This window comes from Homalodisca vitripennis, chromosome 1 (genome assembly GCF_021130785.1).
Source record: "Homalodisca vitripennis isolate AUS2020 chromosome 1, UT_GWSS_2.1, whole genome shotgun sequence".
Taxonomy (NCBI): Eukaryota; Metazoa; Arthropoda; class Insecta; order Hemiptera; family Cicadellidae; genus Homalodisca; species Homalodisca vitripennis.
In genome coordinates this window covers 219,699,238-219,714,285 of record NC_060207.1, presented here as the reverse complement: position 1 = coordinate 219,714,285, position 15,048 = coordinate 219,699,238, and the positions used below count along the sequence as shown (strand labels likewise).

Sequence of the window (15,048 nt, the reverse complement as noted above, 5' to 3'; positions counted from 1 at the left end):
ACTAGTTCATTAAGTAATCATTTGCCTCTGTCATTACATTTTCCGCATTAACAAGAGTTTTTAGAAAAAATCTTAACAGCTTCTAACTAGTTTTATGTCTGGTATATCATGATGATACCAGTGAAATATATTATTGCAGATAAGTTTACATAATAATTTGAAAACAGTTTAATGACACATAGATTATTACGATATCTCTATCATATCATAGCAGAGTCTATGCCTAAAAGTGAAATACCAAAGAGGTTGAAATAAAACAAACTGCCCAGGGTATTGCCTTTTTATTGATATGTTTTAAAACCTTTAATTAATACAGAATAGACACTCTGCACTAGTTGGCCGTGACTTTGTTACAATACATACAGTGTACATACTTGGCTACATTATAACAGTAACAATGACATTTTTACAGCTTTAATCAGGTGAAACACCACAGAAACAAGTAAAAAATCTTTCAAATATATTCAGACACTAATCTTTTTACTTGAACAATAGTAATATATATATATATATATATATCTGTTAGTAAAATATAATATTCTTAATTCTATGGGATGCAAAATATTAAAAAATTGCTACATTTTGAAGTGAAGCCCTTGGTTGTGTTGTCTCTTCTATATATATGTTTCTTTAGAAAAACGAATTTATCCATCTAAAGTGGGAAGGTGTAAAATTGACAGAAAGTTGAAATAGTTAAACTGTGTTAATGCCCTAAATGCATAGCACATGCGTTCAAAATACTATACACAAAAGTCGTTATTTCTAATACTTAATACTACTTTCTTAAAAAAGTAAATGATTTCGTATATGAATAAAAATTAAATAATTTATTTTTATACTTTGAGCTCAATAATAGCCATAAGTATAACAGTAATTAGAAAAATGTACTAGACAGAGAAATACACAAGTGTTAAAAATAATGCATTGATTTAAAAAGGATTCAGAAATGTCTTAAGAGATATCTAAGTTAAAACAAACTCCCCCCTCCCCCTGGGTCGAGCTTGGCGATATAATATTTACAATAGTAGGCAAGTAATGGATAAATAATATACAGCTAGGCAATAAATAAAAACAAACATTTTAACTAAGTTGTTTTATTACATTATTTTCGTTCTAAAACACATTAATGTAGGAACTGCTATGAAATAAATATAACGATGACAACCAAGAAACTGTGTCCAGTGTTTATAGTAAAGATGTATTGACAGTGTGTAGGGTTGTTAAGATAAAACAATCGAATCAATTACAATCGAGTAATAGAAGAGGCAACCACCGCACCGAGGGCTTGTAGATGGTGGGTTGGCGGGAAAAGAGAGTTCTCTCATTGGCTGACAGATTCTGCTGTCTCTGTATCACCCGGGCTGGCAACCGAAATATCTGCAACATAAGGATAACGTCAGTCTACAGAGTACACTTTGTTGTCTTCAGCATGTTGGCGGGAAAAGAGATTTCTCTCATTGGCTGACAGATTCTGCTGTCTCTGTATCACCCGGGCTGGCAACCGAAATATCTGCAACATAAGGATAACGTCAGTCTACAGAGTACACTTTGTTGTCTTCAGCATGTTGGCGGGAAAAGAGATTTCTCTCATTGGCTGACAGATTCTGCTGTCTCTGTATCACCCGGGCTGGCAACCGAAATATCTGCAACATAAGGATAACGTCAGTCTACAGAGTACACTTTGTTGTCTTCAGCAGATTGGCGGGAAAAGAGAGTTCTCTCGTTGGCTGACAGATTCTGCTGTCTCTGTATCACCCGGGCTGGCAACCGAAATATCTGCAACATAAGGATAACGTCAGTCTACAGAGTACACTTTGTTGTCTTCAGCAGATTGGCGGGAAAAGAGAGTTCTCTCATTGGCTGACAGATTCTGCTCGTCTCTGTATCACCCGGGCTGGCAACCGAAATATCTGCAACATAAGGATAACGTCAGTCTACAGAGTACACTTTGTTGTCTTCAGCAGATTGGCGGGAAAAAGAGATTTCTCTCATTGGCTGACAGATTCTGCTGTCTCTGTATCACCCGGCTGGCAACCGAAATGTCTGCAACATAAGGATAACGTCAGTCTACAGAGTACACTTTGTTGTCTTCAGCAGATTGGCGGGAAAAGAGAGTTCTCTCATTGGCTGACAGAATTCTGCTGTCCTCTGTATCACCCGGGCTGGCAACCGAAATATCTGCAACATAAGGATAACGTCAGTCTACAGAGTACACTTTGTTGTCTTCAGCAGATTGGCGGGAAAAAAGAGTTCTCTCATTGGTTGACAAATTCTATCGTCTCTGTATCACCCGGAGTGGCAACCGAAATGTCTGCAACATAAGGATAACGTCAGTCTACAGAGTACACTTTGTTGTCGTTCAGCAGATTGGCGGGAAAAAAGAGTTCTCTCATTGGCTGAGAGATTCTATCTGTCTCTGTATCACCCAGGGCTGGCAACCGAAATATCTGCAACATAAGGATAACGTCAGTCTACAGAGTACACTTTGTTGTCTTCAGCAGATTGGCGGGAAAAGAGAGTTCTCTCATTGGCTGACAGATTCTGCTGTCTCTGTATCACCCGGGCTGGCAACCGAAATGTCTGCAACATAAGGATAACGTCAGTCTACAGAGTACACTTTGTTGTCTTCAGCAGATTGGCGGGAAAAAAGAGTGCTCTCATTTGACAAATTCTGCTGTCTCTGTATCACCGGGCTGGCAACCGAAATGTCTGCAACATAAGGATAACGTCAGTCTACAGAGTACACTTTGTTGTCTTCAGCAGATTGGCGGAAAAAAGAGTGCTCTCATTGGTTGAGAGATTCTATCGTCTCTGTATCATCCAAATCGGCAACCGAAATTTCTCCAACGAATAGCGTCAATCTATAGAGTACAATCTTCAGGATGTTGACCGAAAATGTTTGGTGATGCAATAATTCGGTTGAAATAATGTATTTTTAATATTGTAATGAACAATTTGGTTACATCTCTTTAAGATACAAGTTCTGAAGACAGGAAAAAATGGGAAAGGATTTTTACTATTCCTCAAGGAGTGGAAAGCATTTGAAGCAGAATTTTAGGATTTTGTGTGATTAGACCCGAAGGAGTGTGTAAATGAAAGATGATTGGAGGTAGTGACACGTTTTGTTTATTGAAAAAACAAAATAAAGTAACTAAAGAGGGATGCAATTTTCTTAAGTTAAGAAAGAATAACAAAACATGTTGGTACAGAAAGCTATAAATCATGAACATATTGTAAAATTTTACATTTTATTTGGGCCTTGATTACAACATTTCCTAAAATTTCTACTTTAAATGTATGTAATTTCTGGTGGAGTAATTTAAAAAAATTATTAAAGAAATCATCTTAAAGGTTTATGAGTCTAAAATAAAAATAGATTTCAAACAAATCCCTTACGATTATGTCCGCGTGGGTTTATCTATAATTGCTACATCTATTTTGATTACTGTTTCTCTTCATACGAAAAAGATGTCATAAATTGAAGCTCCAAAGAAAGGGTAATTTTAGGGCAAAGAGAACACTATAAATATTATATTAAAACTCCATGTTAATTTTACATAGTAAGAAGTAATTAGGTTGTTTCAATATATTATATCTTTAACATACTGCGCACCAACTTCCTTTTTAACTTATTCTCCGCTTGATGTATGTTTGCTGAAACAAAAGTTGTCATTATTTAAGTTAACAGGCTGAGGAGTTATAATCTAAATTTGAATAATACTGTAAACATATTGAACACAAATTTAAAAATAAGTATTTGATTCATTATTTTAGATTTTAGGAATTTAATTCTAGGTATGTGGAAGCATTAACAAATAATCGCTATACATGTGACAGTTTTACTTTTCGTTATATTTTATAAGAAAAATTACAGAAACAATACTTAAAATATTCACTCATAGAAACGTCACAGTAAGGTAATACCAGGATTGCAGCTTCTGTAATTCCTAAATTAAACTATTTTTTTTTGTAATTTTTAAGAGCTGGAGTCTATTGTGTTGTATGACCCAATGAAAAACTTGTATACATGAATATTTTATTATATACACTATTTTTAGTGTTTAACGTAAGATTACTTCCATAAATGTTAAATAAAGGTCATTTTTTTCTTAAACAGATTTTGTAGAACATTTATATTCTGAAAAGATTCATGTGTGAATTACTTAGGAAAAAAAATTAATAATAGGTATTGAAATTTGTAGCTTTATTTAAAAATAAAACAGACGCACAAAAATGCATATTCTTATACTGCATAAAATATTAACTAAAATGTTTAGGTTGTGATAACAGCTGATCATTTATTCTAGACCTGAAAATTAACATAAAATGTATTTACTTTATAAAACTGTAATAATCACCTATAATAGATGCTCAAAGTGTCCTCCGTTGTTAGCAATGCACGTTTTCGCACGACGAATCCACTCTTTTCTAGCGCGTTTCATAACGTTTGGAGCATCTTGATTAGTTTCTGCCGCCTACTGTAATGCGATTACGTAACTCCTCTATGGTGTTAATCCGTTTTGAATTAAACAATTGACTTATCATCCAACCCCATAAGAAAAAGTCTGCTGGCGTGGAGGTCAGGAGAAACGTGGTGGCCATTTTACTGGTCCCCATTTCGACCAATCCATTGTCTACCGTATGTATCATTTAAATAGTTTTTTCACATCATTAGAAAAATGTGGAGGTGCTCGTGCCGTCGTGCATAAACCATGCATTTATTCTGTTGTTGAACAGGAATATCTTTCCAAGAGGGTAGGCAGGTTTGTTCTTAAAAAATTTAAGTACGCTACTCCATTAAGTCGATTAGGGAGGAAAAATATGGACCAATCAAATTATCACCCCAGAACACCAAGCCATACATTGACTGAAAATGTATGTTGAAAATGCCTCGTCGCAAGTTTCATGTGGGTTGTCGTACGCCCAAGTATGGGTATTAACGAAAATTTACAATTCCATTTCTAGTAAAACAGGATTCATCAGTAACGAGAATACGCCGAAGAAAATACTGATGTCGTAAACAATTTCTTCTTAACCAGCGGCAGAACATCTTCCGTTTATTAAGATCTGCGGTAATAAAGTCTTGAACAAGTGTTATATGGAATGGGTAACAACTGTGCTTTATGAAGTGTCCGCCATACGCTTGACTGGCAAATATTTAACTGACGTGATAATCGTCTGGTGCTTGTGGTTGGTGATAATTCTACAGCATTTATTATTGCTTGTTCATTATTATAGTTTCCTTGCGCTACGTTGACGACCAGTATCTATTCGCTTCGGTTTAAAGCTACCAGTTTCTCTAAGTCGTCTCTCCACAGCTTCAAATGTTTTGCGATCAGGTGTTCTTCGATGTGGAAAAGTATCACGATATTCCTGAACTGCAGCTAAAACCATTCTTGTTAACTTTGGCCGTAAATCAGTATCATGTCCGTATACTCTTCAAACGAGAATACATACCATTTACACATTATCTGCCATTATTTACTAAGATAATTACATACACTTTTATAAAAATATTTAATAAAATATTTTAAAAATTAAATATTTTAATAAAATATTTTATGACACTTGTATAAAATATTCCAAATAATCACAGGATCTCACAAAATACAATCTTCACACGCCACAATACAAAAACCTCATAAAGGTTTTTCAAATATTACTTCATGAACTTAATTGTTGATCAGCTGATATTGCCAACCTTTGCAAAGAAAATATGACGATAAAAAGTGTTGAATAAAATGATCAGCTGTTACTCACAACCTCAACCTAAACATTAGTTAATATTTTATGCAGATAAGAATATGCATTTTTGTGCGTCTGTTTTATTTTTAAATAAAGCTAAATTTCAATACCTATTATTAATTTTTTTCCTAAGTAATGTCACATGGAATCTTTTCAAGAATTAAATGTTCTACAAATCTGTTTAAGAAAAAAATGACCTTTATTTAACATTTATGGAAGTAATCTTACGTTAAACACAAAAATGTGTTTATTTCTTTTCAACCAATTCTTGTGTTTTACGTAAGATATCTCTGAAAGTATTGCATTTACAGCTCTGGGACGAATTTTAAATAAATTTGTCAGATATAAAAACATAAAAAACAATCGTATTTTGTATCTTTGTAACTTACATTTACCATTTTTATACGGCCTGACTTCACCAAGGGTTCTGAAATCCGGGCGAAATCTTTCGCTAAGCGTAACTCGCTAACGATGCGTTACCGGGCATATGGTTATATGAACTTTTTTACTTGTTTTGTAGCTGTAGAATAAGCTCCCGAGAGATTGCCGTTTAGTTTTGAATCACCCTGTATACAATATGTTTAGTGGTTGAAACTTATAGAAAAAGAATATACGAGTTTTTCAAAACACCGTGTTTAAGTTTTTATTCCTTTTATATACATCAATCCATCGAGATAATGACCTTCAATTAGAGGTCATTGGTTCGGTTAGATATCGGCCCAATATTAATATATAAATCTAATAAAAAACTATTATAGGTTTTAATAGGATTTAAAATTGTTTTAAACACAATTTTCACATTAGAAAATGAAGGATAAAAGTACAATTACAAATTTTGGTTTATAAAAATAAAATCTCAACATTATGTACATGATCGACTTATGTTTGAAACACTTGTTGGTGTATTTGATAAAGGAAAAGTTTTCAAAACATGAACTGTTCCATGTAATGTTTATTTACGTTTGTATTTGTGCCTTAGCTATTAATGATGCTTACTGTATTTAGTTACCGTATTTAGTTTTACTGTACGGTGTATTATAAATAACTGTTTGAACATTAGAGTCAGTGATAAAGCTAATAACCAGAACGGCATAAACAGATGCTGTTTACTTTGTCTGTTTATCAGTGTTGGAGACTCGGAATTCCTGCAGCATCATCCTAGCTGATCCTTCCCTCCACTTCTCCCCCCCCCCCAACAATACTTGCCACATTGTACATACTGTCACGTTACTTTATTTAACTTTATTCAACATTTAGGTTTATTTAAGCTTTTTTTATATACTTGCTTTTTTTAACCCAATTCATTTTATTCTATTCAATATAATTTTTGGTACTTTATTTTGTGATCTCATAACTATTTCACTTGTATCTTATGACATAACAATATAGGCTACTTGAATACAATGAATGAGTACCATTTTACATCTAACAAAATAATTAGATAATTATTTTTTGTAACTACAGTAAATAACTTCTATTTCCTCGAATAACAAAACCATGACGGTAAGATGGTCATATTTGATTACTAAGGTAACAGGAGTTTTCACTATTGCTCCAAAAGTTGAGGTTATCGGTTAGGTCAGTTATCCACCTGAGGAAGGGGTCAGATTGCAGGCTTAGAAACGTAGTTGTACTGACGTGTTGTATTGCTGACAGTATGACAAAAATATACTTTTTGTATTTTATTCATATAATGAAAAAAAAATTATGGTTGCCTGTAAAGTCGGTTTTACGGGCGAAGATTTTACGTGACAACGTCTTTTTTCTCGGTAGAATATTTATTGATATGAATATTATTAAATTGCACAATAGGAACAAGGAATTGAATGAAAATAAGAATTGCACAAATTTTAACTATAGAAATATATTTTGTTTACTAAAACATTGTACATAATTTGAAATTAATTAAAATTTGTTATTGTAAATGGTAAAGTTGAATAAAACATTTACTAAAATTGGAATTTGAAATTCTTGCTAAACACAGTTAAATTCTAACTCCGCGCGTGGTGATTGGTCGGTTTAGTTCGTTTGTTTGGTCGCACTGTTATGACAGGTTAGAGGTTATAATTTGTTATTTTAAATGTTTGACTAGCAATACGCGCTGTTTCTTCTCAATCGACTGAATTACGATTGATTGCAGAGTGATTTAAACTAATAATTTATTTAACACTATCAACATTTGTCAATAGTATGACATAACCTATAAACTCAGTTTCTCAACTTTTGTGTCAATCTAACAATTAATCAATCAATCATAGTTTACGATAATGAAATATCAGTGTACAATTATTTACCTTTATTGTTGTAGTTGTTGTAAATGACGAATCTAAGCACTCCACATTTTCACGAATAAACATAGTTATCTGCTTTATCCCGTGCGGCGGACCCACAGTTATTTGCTTTATCCCGTGCGGATCCCGTGCGGCGGGCCCACTGGACGGGCATCGTAACGTTACCGGGCGTTACACTTTTTCATGAGTGACTCCGAGCCGCAACCTAATTTAAGACGTTGTCACGTCAACAAAGTTTTGTAATGGATGTCAAAATTACTAAATAATCTCGAATATGTACGTACTACTGTAGAAGAACAAAAATGACACATACGAGTAGAAAAGCATTTCTGATAGATAGATTATAGCACAGGAAGATTGTTAGAGAAGGGTTATTAATCATGTATTTAAAATTAGCAAATCCTTTGTATGGTATTATTTCTAATTGAATAGGTATGAGATGTGTATAAATGTATGCAATTACTATTTTGGTCCATGAATTCCTCAACACTGTAAAATGATCTTGGTACTAAAATACTTGTAGTCTTCAAGTGTTATGTACTCAGGTAAAGTGTTAAATAATCAAATAACAGTTTGAAGTGGAAGATGTTAAAATAAATGTGATCCACGTTGTTGGAATTTAATTTCGTCATGACGTATTATAATTAAAAATCCTGTCTTTTTACTAGATATGTACTTAAAACCGAAATAAATAACAGTTTTTTTTACTGGGTAGATCTTTAATGTACATGAAAGTATGCTATTACGACATGATTTTCTGAGTTATTTTTTGTCATTATTATATTTTCGTTGTTTTAAACCGAAATGCCAAGTGTCCGAAAAATGCCTGTTACATTCATAATACCGCCATAACCAAAACGAATTTTAAACAAAGAATATTCAATTAAACTAGTTAGTATACTCGTATCAATTGTGTCATAATGGTATGTTGACTACTTACACACACAGTGTAAGACCATTCCTTTCACTTCATTTCTATCTTTATTATCTGGTCTAGTACCGGTTAATTCGTAATTGTTTTTAAAAATAAATTATTTAATATTTGCATAGTGTTGCTCCAAATGTGTTTTGTACATTACATACAGTTGAAAATAAGAAATTAAAGTTTTTTTATTTCTTTTTCATTTTTCAATTTTGAATATAACTCTTTTCATATTATGTTCTTTTTGTCTGTTTTATAAAGAGAATTATTTGTATTTTTAGGCAATTAAGAAAATGTAATATTTTATCTTTCTATATTTACGAAGAAATTGTTACTTTTAGTTTTAATACTCATATATACATATAATTTCTATGTATGCTTTTATCAAAGCAGTTATAATACTTTTAAGTTAATTTTTTTTGTTTTATTTTAATTTATCTTTATTAACTTATTATGTTGTTTACTGTCTATAGATTTTTCCGTTACAAATAGTTTTGTATTTGTATTTATTCCACACAGGTTAAGTGTAAGAAACGACCTAATGGTCATAACTTCGCCTGTCACAATAAAGAGTTTAATCAATCAATCAATTTACCACAGTTGGACGATTTAGGATGGGTGTTTCAATTAAAGTACATTTCTTGTAAGTTTGAAGTCTTGTTCTGATAAATAAAAGGCTTCACTAAGTATTTTGTGCTTCACATTTGCTTGTTGGTTAGAACAAAAATAAACGTTAAGAATAATATTTTTAATTTTGTACACGATCAGATATTGTTAATAAAACAGTGTTAGTAAACAGTGTTCTTAGGTTAAAAACAAAATATATTCGTCTTTCTTTTATTCGAAGTATATTGAGAGAAAGGAGGTAAAAGACAACTGAGAAATACCAGCATTTCGCTTTCAATTGTTGAGACCGTCTTTTGTTTACAACCATCTCCTCATCGCATAACCTAGTTACGGGTCTGATTGCGTAATCTGCCCCCTCTATTGTACTCTTTCCATTGTTCAATTGATATTACAGAGTGCGGGTTTTGCAATCTATGGCCCAACTGTCATCGTAATCCAATATTGCAACTCATACTCTCATAGCTCTGTTTAAAACTAACATAATGACAACCTTGAAAATGTAAATGAATGACAAAGTATACGGTCAATTGTAAGACAGGGCCTTATGGCCCTAATTCGCCCTTTTGTATATATGATACAAATAAAATCATTTGAAAGTTTTTAATTGAGAATTACGTAAGGGTGTCACTGCGTCCTATCTTCCCGAATGTTAATGTATGTACGTACCTTTTTCTCAGAAATGGCTAAAGAGAACATAGTGAATTTTGTACTACTTAATTAAGGTCTCTAGAAGCAGCTGGAATAAAAAACTAGGTTCTTACAACATTATCAGTATTTATCGCGATTGTTTATTTAAAGAACTAAAAATTCTTTAGGCTAGCAATGGATTTTATTTTATTAAACAAATGTGTGTTCAGTTCTGAATAGTAAAAAATTCTTAAGATATCCTATTCCATTCCTGGAAAAGTACATAAGTGCTGAAAATATTAACTTTTGGAAAATACAAAAAAAAAATCAAATAAGAAATGATTGCCTGAGAAATTTTATATCACTAAAAAGAACTGTAGAAATATATATCTTAAAGAATTTCAAAGAGTACAATCTGTATATAATAAAAAGAACTTGTTTTTGTGAATGTTTTTGCGTAGTGATCCACCAACACTAAAATACGTTTTAAATATGTAAACAGTTCGTGAACATCAATAAATAGGTTGTATTTTTGTTTATTCACATACATTTACATGTTTTGCTCTCCTGATAATGAATGAAATTGATTCTGATCAATTTAGTTGTGTACACACTCTTAGATAGCAGGGTTAAAGAAAACCTCAATTATTTAAGTTGATTTGAGTTGAATTCCTGCAGTACGGAAATTGTCGTATTCAGTATTAGCAATAACGAACAAATTTTACATTTCGTATAAAAATGTATTATAATAAAACGAAATATTCATGTGTTTAAAAATAAAATGTGTCATTTGCTGTGGTGCAGCATAATAAAATAACTAAAAAAATAGTATGTTTGAAATCATACGCTGTAAATTAAAAATTAGTGACAGACTTCAGCGTGAGGTAGTGGGCGTGTGAGAGTTTTCAATAAAATTGTTAGCACTGAAATTTTTTTGAATTTTAATATTTGGATTTTTTATTTTAAATGAACAAAATAAACAATATTATGTGGTCACCAAACACCCCTATCGGTACTGGTGTTAAATTAACATTTTATACCAAAGAAGTTAGGATATTATAAGGAAAACACTGAATTTTAGTTTATACATTCTGTTCAGTTGGCTGTACTTGTACATGCTGGTCCGGAACATTCTAAAACTGTTGTATAAACATTGTTCTCTAGGTATAAACAGCCATATAAATATGAATGTAAGTACACGCCTATTATTTCGTCTGTCTATATCAATTTTAAATTAAAAACTGGTAACATTGTAAACGGTTCAGGCCGAATAAAACATAACAATTTTTGGACTAATATTTTTATTGGCACGTAAGTAATGCCTGATAGTAATGCTTACTGGAGTGGAGGTGATAGTAAATCAATTTGGAAGTCACTATAACTGCATTAAGAATTAATTCCAACTGTTACTGCTTTCTCATATAATCATAAAAAACTAACGCAAAAAATTTTAATCTGCCTTTTTGTTTACGTTTCTTTCCCCTAAAATTTATGTTTTAATAGAATTAACATAACATCTATTTAAAAGGTCACGTTTTTAGAAATAGTAGTTTTATTTTACGGTATATTTTGAGCAAGTATTCATTGTATTATTATAAAAAGGACACATATCTATGGGAAGTGACAAAGCTGAAACCTGAACTGTTTGTTGGTTAGTAGCAAGTAAATAAATAAATGTGGACAGCTCGTGCTAATGGTAGGGACTAAACACATGTTATCACATTGTGAAATATGATTGTCTTTAAACGAAGAACTAAGCTAAACAGCAATTAGAGTGACGCTCTTACAGGTGTAGTGGATTGTCTAACAATTACGTCAGGATTTAAAATACATTTTTGTACAGTGTCTACTTACTGTAATACTAGTTGAGGGCTTTAATATTGATTATCGTAAAATGCAAATAAAGAGGAATATGGTGCAAAGAGTGATCTGGGTACATTGGAAATATGTAGCAAAGTAGACTACTCCTCGGCCACCACCGCCTTACCGTGTAGTTTGTAGTTGTGTGCTTGGTCATGTAGTTTAATATATGACAATAAGAACATGGGATACTGTTGAAAAGCTTATAACATAAATATAAGTTGCTCGTTGTGTTGAAATATACAGTTTGATAAGATTTCAGATTTTTTATAAAGCTTAAAAGACTTGTATTGTTTGTTTAGTATTTTAATACAAAATTTAGTTTGTTTTGGCACTTTTTAGTTAGAGCTCAGAGATGACATTGATGTTTTTATATTCTCAATTGTTAAAGTAAACAGATTTTTAATGGACTTGTGTATACACACCTGATACTGTGCCCGTGTATTGTCTGGGCTCGTCCCGCTTGCTGCGTTCGCCTTGCCTCTCACTCAGGAGAGCCAGGAGGCTGTCGAGATCATCAGAGTCCTTCTTGCCACGGACTCCCATGAATCCCGAGGCAGGCGCCTTCTTCCCCCTCATCCCGACGAATCCCGAAGGTCCCTTCTTGCCCCTCATCCCGAAGAACCCAGCGTTTTGTGGCATCTTCTTCCCTCTTGATCCGTAGAATCCGGCAGCTGGTGCCCTCTTGTCGAACTCATCCATGGGCCACAGGTCATCATCCATGAAGTCATCATCGGTGTAGTCGAACTTCTTCCCTCGCATTCCCATGAATCCCGACGGTGCCTTCTTTCCTCTCATGGCCGAAAACCCCATACTCGGTGCCCTCTTGTCGTATCCAAAATCAAAGTCGTATTCGGGGTCGAACTCCTTCTTTCCCCTCATTCCCATAAAACCCATAGCTCTCTTGTAATCCGGGTAGAGGTCCAGGAGCTGGTCCTTCTTCCCCCTCATTGCGGAGAAGCCCATGCTCGGCGCTCTCTTGTCCTCGAATAGGTCCTTCTTGCCGCGCATGCCCATGAACCCCATAGCCGGGGCCCTCCTTTCCACCGTGTCGTCGGCCTTCAGCGCCAAGACACACAGCGCTACTGTCACCAAACCGAGTGTCCACTGCAGCCCCATCTGCAACAAAAATCATATCATGTTATCTTTGATTGCAGTGTATAATGCCCAACGTCTTCAAAGCGTCAAGATAATGGCGCTCTAAATATTTTGCAGTAGAATCACTATCATATGCAGATAGATATCTGGTAGAAGAAAGCTTTACAATGCACATCGTAGTACATTATATCTGTAGATTTTATTCCACTATACAGGGTGTTGATAAAGTCTCTTACGGGCTTGATAATTCCAGAAAGATCACAGGTAAAACCATACAACGTTGCACATCATTACTGCACTAGTGCACCTATAAATATACTTTTTGCACCTATAAATATACTTTTTTGAAGTAGCTAAAATTTTCTATCATATCAGGGGGATGGTTCGCAAGGAGCCAGAAGGAAATTTTTAATGAGAGCATAGGTCAACTAGTATACCAAATTAAAGGTATTTATTAGTAGAGTACAATGCCGCAAATCCGATCTCAAAAGGTTCACTCTCTAAAGAATTACGCTAGTTTAAAGTTTGAAACATTTACAATTTAAGTCCTGTTCTAGATGGTTTAATGTTCTTGTATTGGCTCAAGTTGTGGGAGTTAAACTTAGTAAATTAATACTGGACTTAAGGAATAGTTTTTATGTACGTCGTTCCAACTGTCAAATTACCGGTGGTGAACAACTCAAACGTTTACTCTAAAAATATTTCGTAAGTAAACACCAATTATTCAGTAAAATCTTTAGACATCTGGATCAAAATCTTTAAATGCTGTTTGCTGTATTCATCTCTGCTAAACAGCCCCTTTAAAATAATGTAATTCTTGAGCTATGCTTACGTTAAATTACTTTGCCGAACTCATGTAGACTATCCTTCATGGATGTGAAGAGACAGTAACTACATTAACAACGATTTCTTAAGTCCAATATTCATTTATAGGTTAAACTCTCGCAACTTGAATCAAGACAAGAATATTAAACCCTCTAGGACAGGACCTACATTGTAAATGTTTCAAACTTTAAACCAGCATAAATTTTTAATGAGTGAACATGTTGAGGTCGGATTTGCGCCATTGCACTCTACTAACATAGACCTTTAACGGAAAAAAATAATAATCTGTAGGGACAATGCCAATGTCTTGCGCATATCAACTCAATACATGCGTGATATCTTTCAGAAAGATTTTGAGGTGCCCAGTTTATCTATTTACGTAGCATATCATGTTTGTGGTGTGCATAGTTTTGGTAAGAGGTAGCATTATATTTTAAGGAATCATCTGGCCATAACTTTGGGTAGGAACATCGTAGAGATGTTTTATTCATGCTATTGGTTTTTTCTATTGAATATACCTATAAAACAACACGTCACAAGATGGGGTTGCAATTTGAAAATTGAAATTTGCCCCCTCTTCCCCTCTTTTAAAAGGGCGGAGAGTAATTTTTTGTATCCTAAAAACACAAAAAAAGTATTTTAATAAGTATGGTGAAGATTGTACATCGATTCCTCAATCAGTTTGGAATATATCCAAGCGTATCAGGACTTAATTTACACCCTGTATATTTATACACAATTTTAGCAGGCACCTCGAATAAAAAAAACTTTCACATTATACCTTACAGTATTCATTAAAATGTCCTGAAATTATAAGGATTGCGAATCATAATTTGAACTTGAGACAATGCAGAAGTCGTATCACTCGATCAACTTCATTAAACAGTTTCTCTTTAGCAATATTTAAGAAGAACATCGGGAAGGGAAATAATAATATAACGGAGGGAGTACTTCGCAGGTTGTGTAATTAAGACAATTTCTCTCAAAGCTTGTTTAAAGGAAGCAATGAGTCCTCCCCTCCCCCACTTCCCTCATTTACCCACCTTGCCACTT

General features: G+C 33.5%; 1 protein-coding gene across 4 annotated transcripts in view; it reads right to left on the bottom strand.

The window, feature by feature from the left end:
- Positions 1–265: 265 nt before the first annotated feature.
- LOC124353056 (tachykinins) overlaps positions 266–15,048 on the bottom strand; it is a 169,185-nt gene continuing 154,402 nt past the window's right edge. Inside the window, exons 2-3 of one of the 4 annotated variants that reach the window (XM_046802863.1) lie at positions 12,498–13,191; positions 266–1,377 (exon numbers count right to left, since the gene is read on the bottom strand). In XM_046802863.1, coding sequence (XP_046658819.1) covers positions 1,322–1,377; positions 12,498–13,191 — 750 coding nt within the window. In that variant the 3' untranslated portion in view covers positions 266–1,321. Of the gene's footprint in view, positions 1,378–1,467; positions 1,644–2,379; positions 2,448–2,502; positions 2,581–12,497; positions 13,192–15,048 lie in introns of those variants that run through there. The other 3 variants (XM_046802864.1, XM_046802866.1, XM_046802865.1) reach the window with 3 other exon arrangements.